At 50.2% G+C, this 22690-nt stretch overlaps 1 protein-coding gene across 5 annotated transcripts in view; it reads left to right on the top strand.

The window, feature by feature from the left end:
- The window catches only part of STYXL1 (serine/threonine/tyrosine interacting like 1), a 65670-nt gene that overhangs the window by 14912 nt on the left and 28068 nt on the right, over positions 1–22690 (top strand). For 4 of the 5 annotated variants that reach the window (XM_080829890.1, XM_080829892.1, XM_080829891.1 and 1 more), the window contains 4 exons: positions 8873–8934; positions 12011–12167; positions 16739–16884; positions 22516–22661. In XM_080829890.1, the coding sequence (XP_080686016.1) occupies positions 8873–8934; positions 12011–12167; positions 16739–16884; positions 22516–22661 (511 nt within the window). Of the gene's footprint in view, positions 1–8872; positions 8935–12010; positions 12168–16738; positions 16885–21677; positions 21737–22515; positions 22662–22690 lie in introns of those variants that run through there. The other variant, XM_080829894.1, reaches the window with a different exon arrangement.

The raw sequence follows: 22690 nt of genomic DNA, 5'->3' as shown, positions 1-22690 counted from the left end.
TGTGTGTGTGTGTGTGTGTGTGTCCCCGTAGCAACACCAGAATAGTTACAATTCACTTGAGGCCTCACCTGTAGAAAGAAGCTGTCACGGGACAGTTTGTTAAAACTCCACTCTTAGATTTTTTAAAAGAGATTTTATCTATTTATTTGACAAAGAGCGGGAGAGTGCGAGAGCCCACGTGTGCACAAGCACGGCAAGTAGCAGTCTCCCTGCAGAGCAGGGACCCCGACGTGGGCCTCGATCCCAGGACCCCGGGATCATGACCCGAGCTGAAGGCAGCCACTTCACCGACTGAGCCACCCAGGCACCCCAGTCAGATTTTTTTCATCAGTGTTTTTTCCAGATCTTTCATATTGTACTGCCAAAAATCTGAAACCTGCCTCAAAGAGATCATCCGATAAAAGAAACGAATGATTATTTTGGAATAGAACCCAGGAGATCAGAGTGGTTCAAGATTCCCCACTGGAACCACACTTTATATTTTGCTGCAATGTGTAATGGTTATCAGTGAGAATTGCCAAAAATCCTATGCATGCTTTCATACTCTCCGGTGACTGGCTAGAGAGGCTATAAGAAGTTTGGGAGTCTGTACCCTTTTTCATGCAAGCACCCCCATAGGGTGAGTTAGTTGGGGGATTAAATACCATTCATTCAAGGCCTCACCACTCAAACTATCCTGGGCCAACCAGGACGCCTGCTAGTTTGTGAACATCCCGAGAAAGCACGATTTTGTAAAGATTTTATTTTTTTAAGTCCTCTCCACACCCATTGTGGGGCTCGAACCCATAACCCTGAGATCAAGAGTTGCACGTTCCACTGAATGAGCCAGCCAGGCGCCCCAAGTGTGAATTTTTTGTCCAGATTATATCTGAGTTTCACCATCCTTTCTCACTGTATTTATGGGAAGTTGTAGCGGGTCAGCCAACAACCCTACCACCTGCCTTATCCCGAATTTGTTCTGAAGCTCTCTGGTCTGTATCATTTGAAGGAATAATCATGCCTCCTCCCTCCAGCTCTGCAGTTTCCAAATATCACTTGGTTTTTGATTCAGCTGAGTAGCTGAATATGGACAGCAGCCGCCTGTGAAGAAAGCGTTTTCTCAAACACACGATTTAACACTATGATTTAGGAAGTAGATGCACTGAAATCGGCCAGGAAAAATTACTGATGGTTGGTATTTGAGATAAAAGTCCCTTCAACATAGAGCCTAGTCGTTGATCTATTGCAAAATGAAAACTGAGAGCTGTGAATTTACTATATCCATTAAAAACGAAGAACCTATGAAATATAGATTTGGGCTTAGACAGAAGACAGGGAAATCAAAATCAATGTATTGAACCTGCGTGTTTCATTTGCTCACAAACTTTTACACACTAGTATTCTACAAAAGAAACTACTGTAGCAAAGAGAATTGCCCTTTTGATTTGCTTGATTTCTTTGTCGACCCATTAGCATGCTGTCAGAGGTCTGCCTTTTTGCAAACAAGCTGAAAAGCATCCTTCCAAAGAGACCTATATAAATATTCATATATAGGTCTAGAGTATTACTGTTCAACATAAATGTTATTTCTAGAAAAAACTTAACAGAATTTAGAACAACAACGTGTGACATCTTTAGCCACTAAAAAAAAAGTCAAAAATTCAAAATCACTGTTTTTATGACAGTTAATATATACAAATAAATATTGGCCAAAACTCAGGAAGTTAATGCCTGGGTTGAATAGTTGGGAGAAATTTTGTTCAGCTGAAATGCCTTATCTCTCTTTTTTTTTCTTTTTTAAAGAGTTTATTTATTTATTTGACAGAGATCACAAGTAGGCAGCGAGGCAGGCAAAGAGAGAGGAGGAAGCAGGCTCCCTGCTGAGCAGAGAGCCTGATGCAGGGCTCGATCCCAGGACCCCGAGATCATGACCTGAGCCGAAGGCAGAGGCTTTAACCCACTGAGCCACCCAGGCGCCCCATGAAATGCCTTATCTCTTAACAAAAAGTTTAAGTGCTGACATACCAAGCAGGCAAATTCTTCAAGTAATTTGTTGCTAAGTATGCAGATTTGAATGGAGCTACACAAGGAATGAGAATGAGCTGAAAGTGAAACAGGAGGGTAGACATGGGACGAAAAAAATGACCAGTTGTAGCTGGACAGATGCTACTGTATCATCCTGACCCACTCATTTCAATGAATTGCATTGAGTTCACAGATAAGCTGTCTGCTGATTTGTTATACTAACTCCCCTAGATGTGCTAAAATTCCTGTAACAATCAGTAGGCACCTATGACGTCTTAAGGAAAAGCCTACCACTGACAAAATCGGCCTTGCACACCAACTCAAGCAATCTTTAAAATGTGTTTATTACTCACTATTACTGTGAACGAATATAAACTCTAATTGATCTTCCAGATTAAGAACTTTAGCCTTGTCCGAAGTTTAATGACTTCAAGGGGCCCCTGGCTGGCTCAGTCCCAGGAGCCTAGCGACTCTTGATCTCGGGGGCGTGAGTTCGAGCCCCACCTTGGGTGTAGAAAAAAAAGTTTAATGACTTCTGCCAATCAGCTGTTCCTTCCAGAAGTCTTCTATTAACCAAACGGTGATTGAAGTAACCTTTACCATGAACTAAATGGTGATTTGCCATAATCCTTTTCCTTCCTACAAGAAGGAGCACTCTGTTTTCTTCGCTGTCTGGAGTAATTTTTGGCCTTTTCACTGCTTTTGAGTTTTTATTCAGTAGTAGTGGAGCCGGTGGGACTTGTACTTTCCTTTATTTATTTGGCGGAGACAGGGAGAGAGGGAGAAGCAGATCTCTGGTTGATGCAGGGCTCAATCCCAGAACCCCCGGATCATGACCTGAGCGGGAGGCAGACGTTTACACGACTGGGCCACCCAGGCGCCTCTGGTACTTTCCTTTAGACTCATTCCGCATGTTGGAGTTTTCCTTTTAAGGATCTTTTCAGGAAGGAGGCGTTTTGGGAATTAGCTTCTCAGGAAGAGGACATTCCAAGGGAGGAGGTGGTCCTGTCCCACCAGGGTGTGTGCGTGTTGGGGGCAGTGGGGGGGGGGACAGGCCCCTCCTGAACAGGCTTGTTGCTTTTTTCTCTTGATTCATGTTTCAGCGTTTTCATCTTTGTGCCTTTATTTTATTTTATTTTTTTTTATGCGGGTATCTTGCTTTTTACTCTTTTCCATTTTGCTGTCACCTTTTGGCACTTACTAGCTTAAAATCTGCTTTCTACTTTTTAAGATTTATTTATTTTAGGGAGAGAGAGCTGGAGCAAGTCGGGGAGGGGGAAGGGCAGAGGGGGAGAAGCAGACTCCCCACTGAGCACAGAGCCAGATTGGGGGGGGGGGCTCAGTCCCAGGACCCTGAGACCGTGACCTGAGCTGAAATTCAGAGTCAGCTGCTCACCTGAATGAGCCCCCCAGGTGCCCTTTTTTTTAGTGTATATGCAGGCATTTATTTTAGTTACTAAAATCTATACCTACAGGCTTTTTCTGTAGAAAAACAAAGATAGAGTACCCTCTCTAGAAGGGTGCGTGCCCAGGCAATGCCTGCAGCCGCTGCCACCAGGCTTCCCTACTGTCTACATAGAAACCATAATAAGAGGCTGTACCCGCCCCTCCCAGCCCAGCTCCCCACTTACCCAGGCCCTGCAGTTGGTATGGCTTGACAATTTACACGCACACCTAATGTCTTAGATATAAATATCCCAAAAAAGACTGTTTCTGGAAGGATAAGCAAAAATTGGTAAGAGTTTCTGGGGCGCCTGGGGGGCTCAGTCAGTTCAGCCTCCGCCTTCAGCTCAGGTCATGATCCCAGGGTCCTGGGATCGAGTCCCATGTCTGGTTCCCAGCTCAGTGGGGAGCCTGCTTCTCCCTCTGCCCCTTCCCCTGCTCATGTTCTCTCTCCCTGTCAAATAAATAACATCTTTAAAACCGTAGTTGTTTCTGGGAAGGGGAACTGGGACGGCGTCTTTCTCACTATGTGTCGTTTTACCCTTTATGATCTTTGTAAACCATGGGCATTTTTTAGTTTTGTTTTAAGAAAAGATCATTACAAAGGGAGAAGTAACCCGAATCATGTTACCAGGGGCGTCTGCGTGGCTCAGCCAGTTAAGGGTCTGCCATTGGCTCAGGTCATAATCCAGGGGTCCTGGGATCGAGCCCCATGTCAGGCTCCCCCTACTGGGCAGGGAGTCTGCTTCTTGCTCTCCCTCTCCCTCTGTGATCTCTCTGGCTTTCACTTTCTCTCATATAAATAAATAAAATCCTTTTAAAATCAAGTTTCCAGGGCACCTGGGTGGCTCAGTAGGTTAAAGCCTCTGCCTTTGGCTCAGGTCATGATCTCAGGGTCCTGGGATCGAGCCCCGTATTGGGCTCTCTGCTCAGCAGGGAGCCTGCTTCCTCTTCTCTCTCTCTCTGCCTGTTTCTCTGCCTACTTGTGATCTCTGTCTGTGAAATAAATAAATAAAATCTTTAAAAAAAGAAAAAAAAAAAAAGAAACCATCCAGGTCAAGTTAGCCTTGCAAAATAAACTGAATTAAGCTTTGTTTGCATGACCTAGTTTGGCCCAATCAGGGAATTTGCAAGGCTGGTCTCTGTTTCTGATTTTAACAGCCTCTGTGGAAAGGAACATACAGTTTTTCTCCTTTAATATCTCCGTGTGCTTTCCTAGTATGACATAGTGTGTTATGTAGATCATAATGTATTTTGATCATCGTGTATTTTGCGAACACTGTTAGATTTGGCTTACCATGATTTCTGATTTTTACATTTAAATGAATGGATAGAATGAGCTTATGGTATACTCTGCTCGGTTTTGCTTGTTTCTTAAACCATCCAGACCATGTATCTGACTTCTTTTGCCCATGGTTATATTGCTAAAATTCACTCCTACTGTTGTATGTAGCTACAAGTGGTTGGTTCATTTTCGTTGCTACATCAAGGGTAAACAAAGGCAGGCTGTGGTTAAAGTGGTAAAAACACTACCAGGTATTTACCCGAAGAATACAAACATAGTGATTTGAAGGGGCGCATACGCCCCAGTGTTTACAGCAGCAATGTCCACAGTAGCCAAACTTTGGAAAGAGCCCAGATGTCCATCAACAGATGCGTGGATAGTCATGTGCAGGTAGGTGTGTGTGTGCACGTGTGTACAGGTGTGCATATGCATATATAGTGGCCTATGACTCAACCACCAAAAGAATGGAACCTTGCCATTGGCAACGATGTGGATGGAACTAGAGGACATTATTCTAAGCGAAATATGGCAGTCAGAAAAAGACAAATCTGTCATTTCACTCATGTGGAATTTAAGAAACCAAACAGATGAACGTAGGGGAAGGGAGGGGAAAAAGATGAAATCAGAGAGGGAGACAAACCAAGAGACTCTTAACTCTAAGAAACAAACTGAGGGCTGCTGGCGGGGAGAGGTGGGGGGTGGGAATGGGGTAACTAGGGGTTGGGCATGAAGGAGGGCACGTGATGGACTGAGCACTGAATGTTCTGTGCAACTGATGAATCCCTAAACTCTATCTCTGAAACTAATGATACACTCTATGTTGACTGATTTTAAATAAAAAATAAATAGAAAGAGGTAAGGACAGATTTTAATCAGGAACGAACGTACTGTTTCAATAGGAAAGAGTCCAGCGTGAACCAAGTCTGCTTGGGTTTGTGCAGAGGTGACTGGCTTACTTAAGGGGGGGGTGAAGGAGTAGGGGGGAGGGAGGGAGTGGGGCTCAGGGGACTGGGGGAGTGAACAATTACAGGAAGGGGAGGGGATGTGGTCCCTTTGAGACCCATCTAGGTTGGCTAAGTGGCATTTATTAAAGTTAAGCTCCTACCTTTCCCGGGAGACTGGGAGGCAGGGGCCCTATCTTCGGGCGTTGGCTGAGACAAACAGAAAGTTCTTTTGGTAGCCTTGAGTTTTTTTTCAGACCAGCACTGTCAGGGGAGCTGGGCCAGCCCCGGGCTGTGGCCTTAAGCTGTGTCTAAAGATGTCTTAAAGGTATCTTTAGATGTCTGAAGTGTTTGTTACTGTTTTTTTCTTTTTTTTCCCACCCATTGAAAAACTCTAGATACAAGACTTTTGTTACTTTATTGCAGATCTTTTTTCTCACTCTGTGGCTTGCCTTATCACCTTTTTTTTTTTTTTTAAGGTTTTATTTGTAAAAGATTTTATTTACTTATTTGACCGAGAGATGGAGACCCAGAGAGCACAAGCAGGGGGAGCGGCAGAGGGAGAGGGAGAAGCAGGCTTCCCGCTGAGCAGGGAGCCCAAGGTGGGGCTCGATCCCAGGATCCTGGGATCATGACCCGAGCCGAAGGCAGATGCTTAACTGACTGAGCCACCCAGGTGCCCCAAAGATTTTATTTATTTATTTGAGAGAGAGACACAGAGAGAGATAGCATGAACGGGGGGGAGGAGCTAAAGGAGAGGGGTCAGCAGACTCCCCACTCAGCAGGGATTCTGGGACTTGATTCCACGGCCTTGAGATCGTGATGCTTGACTGACTGAGCCCCCCAGGCTCCCCTGCCCTCTCACCTTCTTAATGTTGTATTTTGATGAGAAAATGTAGGTGTTCTTAATTTTATTAGGATTACATCTGCCCATATTTTCTTTTTTGGTTAGTGCTTTTTTACATCTTTTTTTTTTTTTTTTAAAGAAATAGACTATTTTGGGGAGCAGTTTCAGGTTCACAGCAAAATTGAGCAGAAAGTACGGAGATTTCCTAAGTACCTCTGTCCCCCCGCGTCAGCACGGCCTCTCTGACTATCCTCAGCCCCTGCCAGGGTGCTGTTTGTTACAGGGGAGGAAACTATACTGGGCCCTTGTTATCACCTGAAGCCCCGAGTTTCCAGTCAGGTTAGTGTCACGCATTCTCTGGGTTTTAACACATTGATGGGGACATGTGTTCATCATGACCGGATCCTACAGAATAGTTTCACTGTCCTAAAAATCCCGACTGCTCAGCGTATAATTCCCTCCCCCACTCCCCCCATTAACCCCTGGCAACCGCCAGTCTTTTCCCTGTCTGTACGGCTTTGTGTTTTCAGGAATGTCTTATAGTTGGAACCATGCAGCAGGTAGCCTGAAACTGACTTCTTCTTTTTTTTTTTTTTTTTTTTAAGATTTTATTTATTTGACAGAGATCACAAGTAGGCAGAGAGGCAGGCAGAGAGAGAGGAGGAAGCAGGCTCCCTGCTGAGCAGAGAGTCCGATGCGGGGCTCGATCCCAGGACCCTGGGATCATGACCCGAGCCGAAGGCAGAGGCTTTAACCCACTGAGCCACCCAGGCGCCCCAAATAAATAAAATCTTAAAAAAAAAAAAAAAAAGAAACTGCCCAGCAGTCTTCCGTAGCGACTACGGTTCTGCGTCCCACTAGCAGTGAATGAGAATTCCTTTTGCTCCACATCCTCACCAGCATTTGGTGGTGACCGCTTTTTGGATTTTTGACGTTCAAGAGGCATGTAGGGGTCTCTTTATTTGTTGTTTAAATTTGCATTTCTTTGAGGATAGACGCGTAGTGTATTTTCTGAGGCTTGTTTGCCACCTGCGTATCTTCTGTAGTGTGCTGTCTGTTCAAATCTTTTGCCCATTTTTATTTATTTGAGAGAGAGACAGTGCCAGGGAGAGTGGGGTGAAGGGCAGAGGGAGAGGCAGACTCCCCGCTGAGCGGGGAGCCTGAGGCGGGACTCGATCCCGGGACTCCAGGATCATGACCTGAGCCAAAGGGAGACACCCAACCAACTGAGCCACCCAGGCACCCCTTGCCCATTTTTTTTTTTTTTGAAGATTTTATTTATTTATTTGACAGAGACCCCTTGCCCATTTTTAAATCAGGTTGTTTGTTCTCTTGTTGAATTTTTTTTTTTAAGATTTTATTTATTTGTCAGAGAGAGAGAGAGAGAGAGCAAGCACAGGCAGAGAGGCAGGCAGAGGCAGAGGGAGAAGCAGGCTCCCTGCAGAGCAAGGAGCCCGATGAGGGACTTGATCCCAGGACCCTGAGATCATGACCTGAGCCACCTAGGCGTCCCTGTTCTCTTGTTGAATTTAAGAATGATGTTTTAGGGCCCCTGCCTGTCTCAGTCAGTGGAGCTTGCGACTCTTTATCTCGGGGTTGTGAGGTTGAGCCTCGCGCTAGGTGTAGAAATTAAAAATCTTAACAAAACAAAACAATGTTTTGGATAACCTCCCTTTTTAGGATTATGGATGAGGCTCTGTCCCTGTTCCACATCCCTCCCAAACTTTGAGAACATCAGTCCTACCTTCTGCCCTAGCAGGGACATTAGGACCTCAGTCCTTAGGTTTTAGAGTCTGAATTAGGATCTAAAATTCCAGGGGGCATGAGCTCACTCTGGCTTTGATTTCTCCCCTCCCCACTTTCCTGGACCTCAGAGAAAACTTCCCTTAAAGATACAACATTTCACTACCCTTACATGGATGTGTAGGCATGGGTATGACGGGGCAGAGGCGTCCTGCGGGTCGTCCTGTGGGTAGCCTAGAATAGTGGGACGACACACCTCGAGTTTTATTTTTTCTTATTTTTTGAAGATTTATTTGAGAGAGAGCGTGCACTCGCGGTGGGGGCTGGGGGGCGGTGAGGAGGGGCAGAGGGAGACGGAAAGAGAGAATCCCAAGCAGACTTCCTGCTGAGCCGAGGCTTGACGCAAGCTCCTCTCACAACCCCGATGTCACAACCTGAGCAGAAGCAGGGGTTGGCGGCTTCGGCGACGGAGTCATGCACCTTGAGTTCTAAATGGACAATTACTGTCCCCTAACTGTCAAATGTCTGTCGGGGATGGTGCATGTATCCCAAGTAGTTTGGTCGTACGCTCCTTTGCAAATACAGCCCTTAAACACTTCTCCTTTCTAGACGTGCGTTCCAAACGGGAGTATGACGAAAGCCACGTGATCACAGCCCGTTGGGTAAAGAAGGTAAGAGTGGCAGAGCTGGAAGGTGGGGCAGGCTGGCTATCTGACGGGAGGGTGGGGGGCAACGATGGGGGATTTTATCCCAGATCTGGGAGGCAGCATGGTGGGGGAACACTGTGGGCAGCAGAGGCAGGACCACCCCTGGGTGGGATGCTGGTCTCCCACGCCCCTCCCATGCTCCTTGAAGTGTCCCCGCCACCGCCATCAGGGCCAGTAGCTTCCCTGAGTAAGTGTTGATTTAATTCCTTGAGGGGCCAGCACTGTTCCGGACCTTGGGGGCTACAACAGAACGCAAGATGCCCCTGGCTCATTGTTTTCTGTCCTCCTTATGCTGCTTATGGAACAGACAGTAAGAAAGCATCGAGGTAATTACTATAACCCAGACTGGCTCAGACCGAAGGGCAAACAACTCTCGATCTCGGGGTTGCCGGTTGGAGCCCCACGCTGGGTAGAGAGATTATTTCTAAAAATAAACTTTAAAAAAGTATAATGCAAAGATGGAAGCCACTTCCCTTCCCCATTTGCCTGCCCCTCCCCCATTCCGCCTCTTAAAAAAAAAATATTTACTTGAGAGAGAGTGTGCAGGTATGCGCAGGATGGCCCAAGCAGGGGTGGGGCAGAGGGAAAGGGAGAAGCAGACTCCCCGCTGTGCAGGGAGCGGGACCAGGAGATCCCAGCACTCTGGGATCATGACCGGAGTCCAAGGCAGATGCTTAACCGACTGAGCCACCCCAGGGCCCCTTATTCCACCTTTTTAGAAAGACTGAGCTCTGCACGCAGTCACTGTGCCCCCCCCACCCCTGCAGTGAGCCCCCTTTCTCCACCCCCAGGGGGTATCTTCTCTCTCTGGTCATCACCAAGCCTGGCAGCCTCGGCTTAGGATCCATCTCTGTCCCCTGTCCTGACCCCAGTCTCCGCCGCCTTCTCCCAAGGTCCATCTGTCTTCCCTGGTTTCTCCTCTGTGTCCCTGGTTCAGCTTCCTTTTCTCCTGGCACTGCTGAAGAAAGTCACTGGTTGGTCCTTGGTCTCCTTCGGATCTGTCAGCGCACCTGCCTGCTCAGAGACCTCACTCAGGCTTCCAGCCTCAACTGCCCAGCCGCGGTCAGCGGTCCTGTCCGTTTTGCTTCTAAAGCCCTGCGCTTCCCACCGCCGGCGCCGGCGGTGCTGGGATGACTCTCTGGCCCTTTGCCCCGGGCAGCTCGATGGGGAGCCTGGGCCCTGGCTCAGGCATTTTTCCAAGGTCATCTCGCTGCTCGCTGCTCGATGCTCGATGCTCGGGGGGTATAGCTCAGTGGTAGAGCCTTTGACTGCAGGATGAGCTTGCTGCCTAACACCGCCCCCTTCCCACCCAGGCTCCCTGCACCCATCATTACCTGCTGCCCCCACCCCACCCCCTCCAGGGTGGGGGTTTCAACTGTCTGGCTTCAACCTTTAGCTCTTAATCCGTATTTCAGAACTTTCTCTGCTTTCTGCAGCCTGTGCAGAGCCAAGCCCCTTTTCTCATGTGTGGCCCTTGGTTTCTGGTTCCGCTCCCAGATCTGCATATCCCTTGGATTCCAGCAGCACCCCCAACTCTGGAAGAGACCTTCTCTGGGGCTCAGTCAGGCTGACACCTCTTGGCTCCCCTCCCCAGCTTTCCTGCCCGCAGCCCCAGCATGGCCCCAGCAGGACACACACAGCCCTCAGCTGGGGGGATGCCTCTGTCTCCGGCAGGCAGGCATACTCCGGCTCTTTCCCACACCTCAGGAGCGTTGCCCTGGCTGCATTTTCTTGGTTCTAAATGCACATATCCCCCCCATATTTGAACATTTCTGAAATTGAAATATACCTTACAATTGATATGCACTTATTTTTTTAAGTATTTATTTGAAAGAGAGAGAGAGAGAGAGAGCAGTAGCAAGAGACTCCAGGATCACAACCTGAGCCAGAGACAGATGCTTAACCAACTGAGCCATCCAGATGCCCCCACCAACGGTCTAGGACCTAGAGTCCGTGCAGCCCCCAAGCACGCTGCTCTCTCAGACCTCCAGGCCTTTCCCTGGGAGCACAGGGATGCGGGATGCAGTGCCTCGCTCACCTCTGTCCCGGAGGCTCTGTCTGGTCCTTGGCATCTGGGATGTGCTCCGCACGTTTTTTGACGAGCATGAACGACTAGAAGCTGTTCCTTCCGCCTGGAACGTTCTCCCCACCCTCGTCCGTCCGGCAGATTTCCCCTTGCAGCCCCAGCTCCAATCCCTCCGGCCCCCCCCATGGCCTTTCTGAGTCCTCTGGGCCAACTTGGGTGTTTCCTGGGCCGCTTTGAACCTCTGTATTCCAGAACCCCCCACGGCGTAAGTGTAGACCTTCAGCCTACGCTTATTGAGTGAACAAGCGAATGTCCAGCCACATCCGTCCTGCCCTCCCACCTGCCCCCCCCCCACTCCCTCCCCTTCGCTCATGTTCTGCTCCGCACGCAGAAACCTCCGTGCATACCCTGCTCGCACCTGCTCTCTCCTCCCTCCAGACAAATAGGACTCCTGCCCTCTCCGTCCCAGAGAACTGTCTGGTCTCTCCTTCCGCGGGCCTTGCTTGACTGCCTTGTGGTAGAATCGATAGAAGCTCTCCCTACCCCACCTGCAGGTCCTCGGTGGGTTCATCTTTGTCAGCCAGACAAGGGCGCAAGGGACAGGGTCAGGCCCAGTGCCCGCTGAGTAGCGGGGGCCTTCGGGCAGCAAACTTGTGAACACTAACCTCTCAGCCAGGCCTCCTTGAGCTTTGGGACACCTTTTGGGGTCCTGGGCATTGTTCCTGCCCCCGTGGCCCACCTTCCTGGCAACTCAGCCGCTCCCGGCTGCTCATGATGTCCTGGTTCCTGCTTGCCCTTTCCTCCCTCTGACCGTATTTATAGCCACGTGGGCATGGAAGGTGCTCGGCGTCCAGTGCACTCTCCAGTCCCTTCTCTGTGCTCCCAGGCCTGTGGGTGTAGTCGGGGTGGGGGGAGGGCGCAGTCCTCCCTCCAGATGCACGCAGGGCCGGAGTGCGGGGAGCATGTGCCCAGCTGAACCCACCCGCCAACAGACCTCTCCTCCGGTTTCTTTAGAGGGCGAATGAGTATCTCATCCCGGATTCCGTGGATCTGGAGTGCGTGAGACACTGTGTGGTGTATGACAACAACACCAGCACGCTGGAGCTCATCTTTAGAAGGGAGAATGAGAACGAGGAGGAGGAGGAGGATCTCTCTGACAAGAGTAGACGAGGTAGGTTTTTATGCGCGTGGCCAGAACAGTAGCGGGCTGTGGTCTAGCCCTTTCTCACCGAAGGCTCTCCCTGGGTCAGCTCCTGGGGTCTGCAGAACACGCCCCCGAGAACTGGGTTATGCCAAGGACAGGGGAGGGCCTGGGAGGTTTCCTTCCTTGCGAGATGACAGGTGAGCCTGCCACAGTCTCACGAGTGCTGCCAGAAGACGTGAGCCTCCTGGGTCAGCCGATGGACTTTATTACTCAGAGCAGTGAAGGTAGCTGGAGTGTTCATTCCCTGACCTGGCGCCCAAGCCCCCGTCCTTACAGGGTGACAGGAAGAGGGCCGAGGAAAACCTACCCGCACAGTGGGTTGTATTACAGGAGAGCTCTGAGCTCAGGGGACTGAAATCTTTTTTTCTTCTTTTAAAGATTTTATTTATTTATTTGACAGGTCACAAGTAGGCAGAAAGGCAGACAGAGAGAGAGAGGAGGAAGCAGGCCCCCCGCTGAGCAGAGAGCCCGATGTGGGGCTCGATCCCAGGACCCTGGGATCATGACCCGAGCTGAAGGCAGAGGCTTTAACCCACTGAGCCACCCAGGCGCCCCAAAATCTTTTTTTTCTTTAAAGGTTTTATTTATTTGAGAGAGAACGTGAGCACCTGCAAGAGGAGGGAAAGAGTTCTTGCCAAGCAGGGAGCCAGATGCAGGGCTCGATCCCAAGACCCTGAGATCATGACCTGAGCCGAAGTCAGATGCTTTCCCAAGTGAGCCACCCAGGTGATCCCAGGGCCTGAATGTTTTATAATGGGCAGAAAGCCTGCCCACCCCTGGCTCTAGAGGGAGAATGGTCTAGCTTCCCAGCCTCTTTGACATATAGATACTTTTGAAAAGCCAGTACCTTTGCTCACAGGACACTTAGAAACATGAGAGGCCATGGAGAATGGTCTCTAATAGGTAACACTCCCATTTTATAGATGGGGAGATTGAGGCCCAGAAAGGCACATGTAGTAACTTGCTCAAGGTCCCACATGTGTCGTGTTAGCTGTTTATTGCCATGTAACGAATTACCCCCAAACTCAGTAGCTTAATACAGCAAACCTTAATGAATTAACAGTACCAGGTTCTAGTACAGCGTGCCTACTGAGATCACAGTTGAGATGGTGGCCAAGGTCACTGGCCTCTGAAGGTCTGACTGGGCTGGGATGATCTGCACCCAAGGTGTGCCCCACTCTCCTGGGTATGGCCAGGAGGCCTCGGTCCCCCGCCATCTGGATCTCTCTGTAGGACCGCTTGGATGGCCTCGTGACACGGCCGCTGGTTCTCTCAAATATTCTTCCTTGTGTTTGGGAGAATCTGTTGACTGTTTTTGGAACCTCCACACCTAGTAAGTGGTGCGGCCGGGATTTGAACCCTGGGCAGGCTGGCTCTGGTCTCCCAAGGCCTGGAGAGCAGTGCAGAGTGACTGCAGTTCCGAGCTCAAGCGTGGTCGGCTCTCATCTTCTGTTTTGTGAGGCACCCTGCGCTCTCCGCCCAGCCCGGGGTTCGGGGCTGACAATCCCTCGCCGGTGCCATGGCCCGGGCGTTCCCGGCGGCGGTCACTGGGTGGCGCTAGGCTTCCATCTTTAATCAGACCTGTCTTCCCAGGAGGTCCTTTGCCAGGATTTTGCTCCGTCTTCCCCAGGTTTATCCGGTTGGGTTCCAGTCTGCAATCCTAGAATTGTAGGCTGGACCCTAAAACCATAGGAAACCATGGTCAATAAAGAGAAGCCCCTCTGTGTTCTATAGATGACCTCATGGAATTGTAGGCTGGACCCTAAAACCATAGGAAACCATGGTCAATAAAGAGAAGCCCCTCTGTGTTCTATAGATGACCTCATGGAGCCCCCATTTCACCCAGTAGGAAACCACACCAGCGAAACAACACAGCAAAACCCCACACTGCGCACGTGCGTGTACACACACACACACACACACACACACTCACTCACCTTGTCCACTCAAGGCACTTTCCTCCTTTAAAATGGCATCTTCCAGGGCGCCTGGGTGGCTCAATGGGTTAAGCCTCTGTCTTCGGCTCAGGTCATGATCTTGGGGTCCTGGGATCGAGCCCCGCATCAGGCTCTCTGCTCAGCGGGGAGCCTGCTTCCCCCTCTCTCTCCGCCTGCCTCTCTGCCTACTTGTGATCTCCCTGTCAAATAAATAAATAAATTTTTTTTTAAAAAAGGGCATCATCCAGGTGAACGCAGAATTTCTGGGGTAAAAGAGCATTTTGAGGCTTCTCTCCCCAGCCCCTTTCCACTGGTAACCATTCACCTCCTCACCTCCCAGGGGAATCTGGTTGGGGGCGGAGCCTCCATTAGCTCCTAAAACCACGGATCTGGCTCTGCTCCTTTTACCAGGCAAAGGGTGGCCCCTTTCTTGGAAGAGCAACCTTTCCCTTATATTAAACCAGCCTTTCTTCCTTGCCACATGTGGATTTTATAGACCACATGTGGGCTGGAACTTCACCAGGACTGTGGGAGGAAGCTTAAGGAATGTGGGCATGTTTCTTCCTCTCTGAACAAAGCCTGACTTTCAAGCCAATTGCCTGGCAAAGGACCAAAAGTAATTGCACTTAAAACTCGCTGCTGAGTAGAGAGCCCCTTTGGCCTGGATGGGGTCTCCTGTCCTCCTGGAGCAGTGAGTGCCCCAATTCAAAGTGAGAAGCTTTGTGTCATTGGAGAACTCAAGATTAATGGAATTAAAAATAAATGTAATGTTAATAACCCCATCATATCTGTGGCTGGGTAGCCTGGGCCCCGGACTGTCCTCATGGCTTTCCTCTGGAGTCTCTAATCATTCTCCTGGAAACTGGCCCTTCTCCAGCACTGACCCCCGTGGCTCCCCAGTGAAGGAGCCCCCAGCAGGTCATGTGACACTGGGGGGAGCAGCTGTCTGGTTTAAAGGCAGCAGCAGTGTCCCTGGGACTCCCCTCTCCCGCACCCTCTGATTCCTCCGCCATTATTCAGTCTGTTGCTCAAGAGGGAGACAGTGTTGAGACACCTGGGGACTCTGGCTTCGAAGCAGGGCCTTCTAGGATAGGGTTTGGCTCCTGTCTCGCCAGCTACAGTTCCTCTCCTGGCCTGGCTGCGGACGCCAAGGCTCTGGATCCTCCAGATCCAGTCCCCGAGACGGGTCTCAGGCCCCCCACTGTCAGCAGTCCCTGCTCCAACTGGCTTTCTCTGGACAAAGGTTCGGTGTAGAAGTCAGAGTCTGAGCCATGCCCTTTCCCCTTTCAGCTGGCTCCTCAGGGTCTCCAACAGGCATTTGTCTTTAGGGCTTAGATCCTGGCCTGGGGTTGGGGGGGCGGGGGGTCTCTTAGCTTGGCCTTAATTATGCAAACTTGCTGATAGATACCTAATTTGCATACAGTCTCCCAGTGATCTGCAGAGCAGTGAAGGCATTTAAATTAAGTCAATGTCGGGGCGCCTGGGTAGCTCAGTGGGTTAAAGCCTTTGCCTTCAGCTCAGGTCATGATCTCAGGGTCCTGGGATGGAGCCCCACATCAGACTCTCTGCCCAGCAGGGAGCCTGCTTCCTCCTCTCTCTCTGCCTGCCTCTCTGCCTACTTGTGATCTCTGTCTGTCAAATAAATAAATAAAATCTTTTTAAAAAAATTAAATCAATGTCAAAAGCACAGTGCACTGTCCCATCACTCCCGTGAGAATGGCCACGAGCACAAAGATGGGTATTCACAGACTGATGAGGCTGTCGAGAAGCTGAAACACCCCTGCTCCACGGGTCAGAGCTATCGGATAGATCGGGTGCTAGGGGCCAGTTTGGTGTTTCTGTCAAAAAGTTAAACACAGAGTTATGGTGTGGCTCAGTTCTGCTCCGAGGTGCGGACCCAAGCCAGGGGAAGACACATGCACATGAGCGTCCACCCCAGCACCGTCCAGAGCAGCCAGGAAGCGGACATGACCCCTGCACCGTGACGGACGCGCGGATAAACGCAGAGTGGACGAACGAGTACTCAGCCCTGAGAGGGAACGCAGTACTGGCAGCGGTGAACTTGGGAGACCCCTCTGCTAGGCAAAAGAAGTCAGACACAAAACCAGACACTGTAGGACTCCCTCTGTATGAGACGTCCACAACAGGCGAATCCCCAGAGAGAAACTGGGTTAGTGGTTGCCTCCAGCTGGGTGTTTGAAGAAAGACGAGTAAAACATTCTTCCGTACGGGTTTTTTTTGGGGGGGGGGGTGATGGTTGCACAGCTCTGTGGCTATGCTGAAAACCATTACCTTCCCACTTCGGGGGATGGTACGGTACACGATATGTGATGCGTATAGAGAGACCTGTCCCTTCTGTTAAATCCTTTTCTCCTCGCGATAACGCAGAGATCTATGTCGTCTAAGAGTTTACAGAGGGGAAGGATCAGCTTACTTGGTAGCAGGTGGCTTTTTAAATTTGAGTTTCTAACACTCTCCTCCCTTTAGAGCTGCTTCGGGGTCCTAGACCGCTGCGTTTCCAAATCGAGTGGCCGTCGACCAGAGCTTTAGGCCCACGGTGAGCACGCAGGGGCCATTCACCTCTTTGGTCTCTGTTCTTAGAGCTGGTGCCCGGAGCAGCCGTGGAGTGTGGCAGAGCGCTGGCCCCCCTCACCCGCCACCCCGTGTGCATCCTGAGAGGGGGCTATGAGCGCTTCTCGGCCACGTACCACTTCTTCCGGACACAGAAGATCATCTGGGTGCCGCAGGTGAGGCAGGGTGCCGAGCCCGGGCGGGCTTGGGTGGACACTGTGGTCCTCCCCCCGGGGACCGAGGGGTGGGGAGCAGGGTAGGGGAAGAGGAGGCGGATGACACGGATGGATGGAGGAGACTGGTTGGGAAGTAGACCTGGGGCAGCCAGGAGGTCCAGGCCACGAGGGTGAGTTTCTCCTCGCACGAGGGTAAAGAGGTGAGGCCCGCCCAGAGGGCAGGGGTCCCAGGGGGAGCTTTGGGTAGGCAGGGGCGCCTCTCCATTCTCAGCTGTCTGGACCCACAAGCCCAGAGGACACAAAAATGATGAGGAGCTCTTGGCTAGAGGAAGCGACAAGGGGCGCCCCAGGTGTCTGGAACCCAGAGGTGAGGCCCCTCCTGGAGCCAGCCCCGAAGGAGGAGGAGGAGCTTGCCAGGAAGAGAGGCGGGTGGAGGGTGGCTGAGGCTGGCCTGGGTGGCCATGACCTACAGGTGGGGGCTGGTCCCTGGAGGGCATCATGCAGGGTGGTGGGTGCTTAGTGGAGTCTGAATGCAGTGGGATGCAGACACGCGGGGTGGGGTGGGGGGCTTCATTCTTTCTAGTAATTACCTTTGGCTCTTAGCCCTTAGCCGAGTCTTGGGCAATTCCAGAAGTTCTGGCCACTGCCAATCTGACCATAAAGTGATCGGGGAAATGTGTGTGTTAACCGGATCTTTCAGAGATACAGAATGAAGCATTTATGGGATTAACATGACCCCTGGCATTTCCTTCAGGATAATCCTGGTGTGTTGGGGGAATGGTGAGGATAGAGTTAAAACTAAACAGGCTGTTACTGGATGATGTTTGCAAACGGGCAATCGACCAGGTGTTTATTATACTGTTCTCTCTACTTTGGCATGTTTTTGAAATAATTTCCTAAAAGAGCGGAAAAGCAGTCGGGCTAGTTCAAGCCAGGCTATGTTAGCATTCCAGTGTCAGCTCTGAATCCAGTCTCCCCTCTTCCCATCCCCCCAGAGCTGGGCAGTCTTCAGTTTGCGGGGCTGGGAGTGGCCAGGGGTGTGGGTTAGGTGCGGGGACCTCTCCTCTCTTCCCTGCTCTCAGGCCTGTGACTTTGGTGCTGGCGGTCCAGGGTGGGGCCTGTCTTGCGGGACGGGCTGCCCGGCCGTGTTAGGGCCGTGCCTTCTCACTCTGTCCAGCCCCATTCTGTATGTTGCTGGTGGCCTGAGTTGCTGGTTTCCTTGGGGCCCAGCTCAGGGGCCCCGTCTGCTACTAAGGATCTTTCAGAGAAAGCCAGCTGGGACTTCCTGCCACGAGCACGCCCCAATTCCTCGTTTCACTCGGGCAGTCGATGACCCCCCACCCCCGCCCCCGCCCCCGTATGCTCTCCTTCACACAATGATTTCTAGCTCTGCTGGTGTACGGTCAGTCTCCCTGTCCTGCCAGGCCCTGCTCACACCTAGAGGAGCAGCCCTTACTGGCTTTTCCATGTGCAAAATAAGCATTTCTCTAAAAACCTCGTCCTGCTCGTAACTCATTTCCTTCCTTTGGAAAACAAGCCTCAGTAAGGCTCAGTAACCTGTAAGTAAGTTCGTCGACATCGAAGGAACTGCACGTAATTAACCGTATGTTTTGGTCCATGTTCACGTGTGTCTACACCTGTGACTTACCCTTGCCCGGTCTTGTGTAGACTGGGAAGCGTGGTGCGTGGTGGCTGGTGGTGGCAGCTAGCAGGGGTTCTGCCCTAGGGGTCTGCGGCCTACCGTAGAGTGTAGGCACCTCGTGTTAGTCTCTCCCTGCTTCGGGACCTTTGTGAGTCGTTCAGGGGCCAGGACAAAAGCCCCAGTCCCCTCCTATGTGTTCTGAGACGCTGGAAAACAGGGGTATCCCTGCTGCTCCCCAGGGACTCCTTCTAGGAGAGCAGGTGGCGGTGCCGAATGTGGCCTTTAGACAGAGCGACTTCTCATTTCCTCTGGTTTACACGTGACCTCCCTTAAATGAGATTTCGCTCGGAGCAAGAGGTGTTGGGACTACAACGTGAAGCCCACACCAGAGAGAGGGTGGTGAGCCCCGGGGGCGGGGGCGGACTGGTGCTGTCAGGCTGCGCTTGCCAAAGTTCCGCAGCGATCAGGGTATGGAAAGCAGACCCGTGGGGGCTGCCGGGTGGGTCTGGGGAAGGTAGAAGCCCGCGATGGCGAGTAGAGGACAGATTCGGGAAACACTTGGGCAGTGGCACTGATGAGACACTGGGGTGGGGGAGTGAGGGTGGGACATCCGGGGGGGGGGCGGGGAAGGAGCCTGGGATCAGTGCCTGGGTTCTTGGTGTGGGTGACAGGTGGGGGACAAGAGAGGTGGAGGCAGTGTGGGGGAGGGCAGCGGGCTCAGTCTGGACATCCTCATGGATGTGGGTGTCAAAGTCATGGCATCTAGAATTAAACGTGCTTGCTCTCACCAGCCCGGCCTGTTTTCCCTGCCCCGCAGCCGCAGGACAGAAAGCAGGTTTGGAAGCAGCAGGAAGAGTTGATAAGGTCTGTGTCGGGTGTTCAGGGAGATTTTCTGGATGAGGCTGGGGGTGTCCTTTGGCTCCAGCAAGCTGAGCGTCCTGGGTGCAGTCAGCCCGAGCCCTGGGGAAACTTTGGGTCGTATGGAGCGGGCCTGCCTGCAGGTAGAAGGGTCGTGCGTCCCTTTTGCACACTTAAGCGTTGGCTTGGCTCGCTGTCTGTTGTTCGAGAAAGGCTTTTTGAGGCTGACAGCTTGGGAAGGATGTGGGCTTGCAGGAAGCTCACTGGGAGGGGTGTGGGCTGAGGGGCAGGAGGCCTGCAGTCCTTCTGTCTGAGTCCCACTCGGAGCCAGAGGAATTTTAGAACTAGGTTTGACCTTTGAAATTACATAGGTCAGCATTTCCCATGGAACACTCCCGCCCAAAAGGGCTTCTAAACAGATCGTATTGGAAACAACAGTTTATACAACGTGAGCAGGGGTTTTGTTTGTTTTCCTGAGGTTATGCCTAGCTTTTATTGTACTAAATATCACAAATAATTTTATTGTACGAAATATCACAAATAATTTGCAACCCATGTCAATAATAAACCTGTAGCCACTGTGTTAGTATAAACATCTGGGCTACAAGAAGTCTGCCCGAGGAACCACTAGGAAGGTTTTCAGCAGTTCCCCGGAGGTACCCTTTGGGAATAGTGTTAGCCTGCCATGTTTTTCTGGCTGTTTTCCAACTAGTTTATAAATTATATTTATAAGTATATATGTTATAAATTATAAATTACTATTCGATGACAATTTTCTTAACGACTTGGTTGACAATGGAACAATCAGATTCTGTAAAATTTTCCCTTCAATTTCCTTGAGATAAAATTGACACAGAACGCATGTAAGTTTCAGGCATATGATATGTTGACTTGATACGTGTGTATATTGTGAGAGGATCAACCAAATAGGGTTGACGAACCCATCCATGACCTCACCCAATTACCATTTTGTGTGTGTGATGGTGAGAACGTTTAAGATCTCCTCTCCCAGCAACTTTCAAGTATGTAATACGGTATTGTTAACTGAAGTCCCCACGCTGTGACCAGATCTCCAGAACTTGTGCCTCTTACATCTGGAGGTCTGTGCCCTTTTGACCAACATCTCCCATTTCCCCCACTCCCCAGGCCCTGCCAACCACCGTTCTACTCTCTGTTTCTGTGAATTTGGCCTTTTCAGATCCCACATATAAGTGAGATCCTGCAGTAACTTTCTCCGTGTGACTTATGGGTATGCCTTGAGAATATTGTGGGTTTGGTTCCAGACCACTACAATAAAGCCCATATTGTAGTAAAGCAAAGCAAATGAATTTTTTGCTGTGTATAAAAGTTATGTTTAGAGTATACTGCAGTCTGTTAAGTGGGCAGTAACATTACATCTAAAGAAATGGACATACCTTTTTTTTTTTTTTAAAGATTTTATTTATTTATTTGACAGATAGATCACAAGTAGGCAGAGAGGCAGGCAGAGAAAGAGGAGGAAGCAGGCTCCCCTCTGAGCAGAGAGCCCGATGCGGGGCTTGATCCCAGGACCCTGAGATCATGACCTGAGCCGAAGGCAGAGGCTTTAAGCCGCTGAGCCACCCAGACGTCCCGAAATGGCAGCATCTTTGAAGCAAAAGTAAAATGAAACAATAAGATGTGGTATTCCCGGGTTTTGCTCAGCGTCATGCCCTCAGGGCCCACCCACGTTGCCAGGAACGGCGGGAGATCCTTCTTTCTCACGCCTGAGTCATATCCCATTCTGGACACAGGCCGTGTTTTCTTTATTCATCTGTCAGTGGACTCTGAGGTTGTGTCTGTGTCTTGGCTGCTGTGAGTAGTGCTGGAAGGAGCACGGGAGGTACTCCCTCAACACCGTGATTTCCTTTCCTTTGGATATGTACCAAGAAGTGGCATGGCTGGATCATAGGGTCGTTCTATTTTTAAGTTTTTGAAAAGACTCCATACTGTTTTCCACAGGGGCTGTGGTTAGTGGATTTTTTTTTTTTTTCCTGTCTTTTCCTTCTCCTGCCTTGCCTTGGTTACGTACGTTGTGGATTTCTGAGACAGGGATATCCTAGGTGCTGTTCCCCATGTGTCTTTGATTCTCGAAACCCTTTTTTTTTCCCAGAGTGCCTTGGAAGGGACCACTGTTTCCTAGGACACACTTTGGAGGAATGTAGGATTCGTCTTTCTCATCGTGTCTTTGTTTTTCAAAGAAACCCCGATTTTTCATATCATATCTTTGGACCTGGGATTCCAGGGAGCTCCCATTCGGTGGTGTCCTGTCCTCCCTCCTTGCCCACGTCAGAACTCGCCAGAATTCATTTCCTAATGACACATAGGCTCTCTGTGAGTAGTTTCAGTGGTTTTTTTTTTTTTTTTCTTTTAAGAAGGTGTTAAAATTCTGGTGACCTCCAGAAATATAGTACAATTATAATTATGTCATTAATATATAATATATAATTATATAATAAAAGGGCTGTCCCTTCAATGATAATAGAATATAATTATAATACGTAATAATAGGGGCGCCTGGGTGGCTCAGTAGGTTAAAGCCTCTGCCTTCGGCTCAGGTCATGATCTCAGGGTCCTGGGATCGAGCCCCGCATCGGGCTCTCTGCTCAGCAGGGAGCCTGCTTCCCCCTCTCTCTCTGCCTGCCTCTCTGCCTACTTGTGATCTCTGTCTGTCAAATAAATAAAGTCTTTTTAAACAATGTAATAATACAAGGCTTCCCACCCTCCCCTTTCCCCCTACTGGATATACCCTGGATTTATGCAGTTCTGCATCGAGGGGTATTGGATGCCAATCTTTGTGCACCCAGCAAAGTGCCCACAGGTGCCATGGAGGGTAAGTGGGGTGTCCGTGTTCGGATGCAGCGTGCTGTCCCCTGGCTCAGTGGCCCCATCCAATGACTATCAGCCTTCTAACTCCTCCTGCGACTCAGGCTCATTCATTATTCTAGATTATCTTTCTAACACTGAGCCACTTTTCAAGAGACAGAAAACAAAAACAAAGAATCCAACAACAGAAAACAAAAACTGTTTCTTCCCTGGGGTAAGAATATCTTATCCTATGGCCTACAGCATACGTATTCTGTACAGCAGCCTCTCTCCTTCCTTTCCCTCAGGAACTGGATGCTTTTCAACCCTACCCTGCTGAAATAATTCCAGGCAAGATCTACCTGGGCAATTTCAGGCAAGCCTGTGACCCGAAAATTCAGAAGGATTTGAAAATCAAAGCACATGTCAATGTCTCCATGGAGACGGGGCCATTGTGAGTAGAAATACTATTGATTTTCTTTT

Source organism: Martes martes (genome assembly GCF_963455335.1).
Source record: "Martes martes genome assembly, chromosome: 18".
In the NCBI taxonomy this organism is placed as follows: domain Eukaryota; kingdom Metazoa; phylum Chordata; class Mammalia; order Carnivora; family Mustelidae; genus Martes; species Martes martes.
This window is presented reverse-complemented; position numbering and strand designations above follow the sequence as displayed.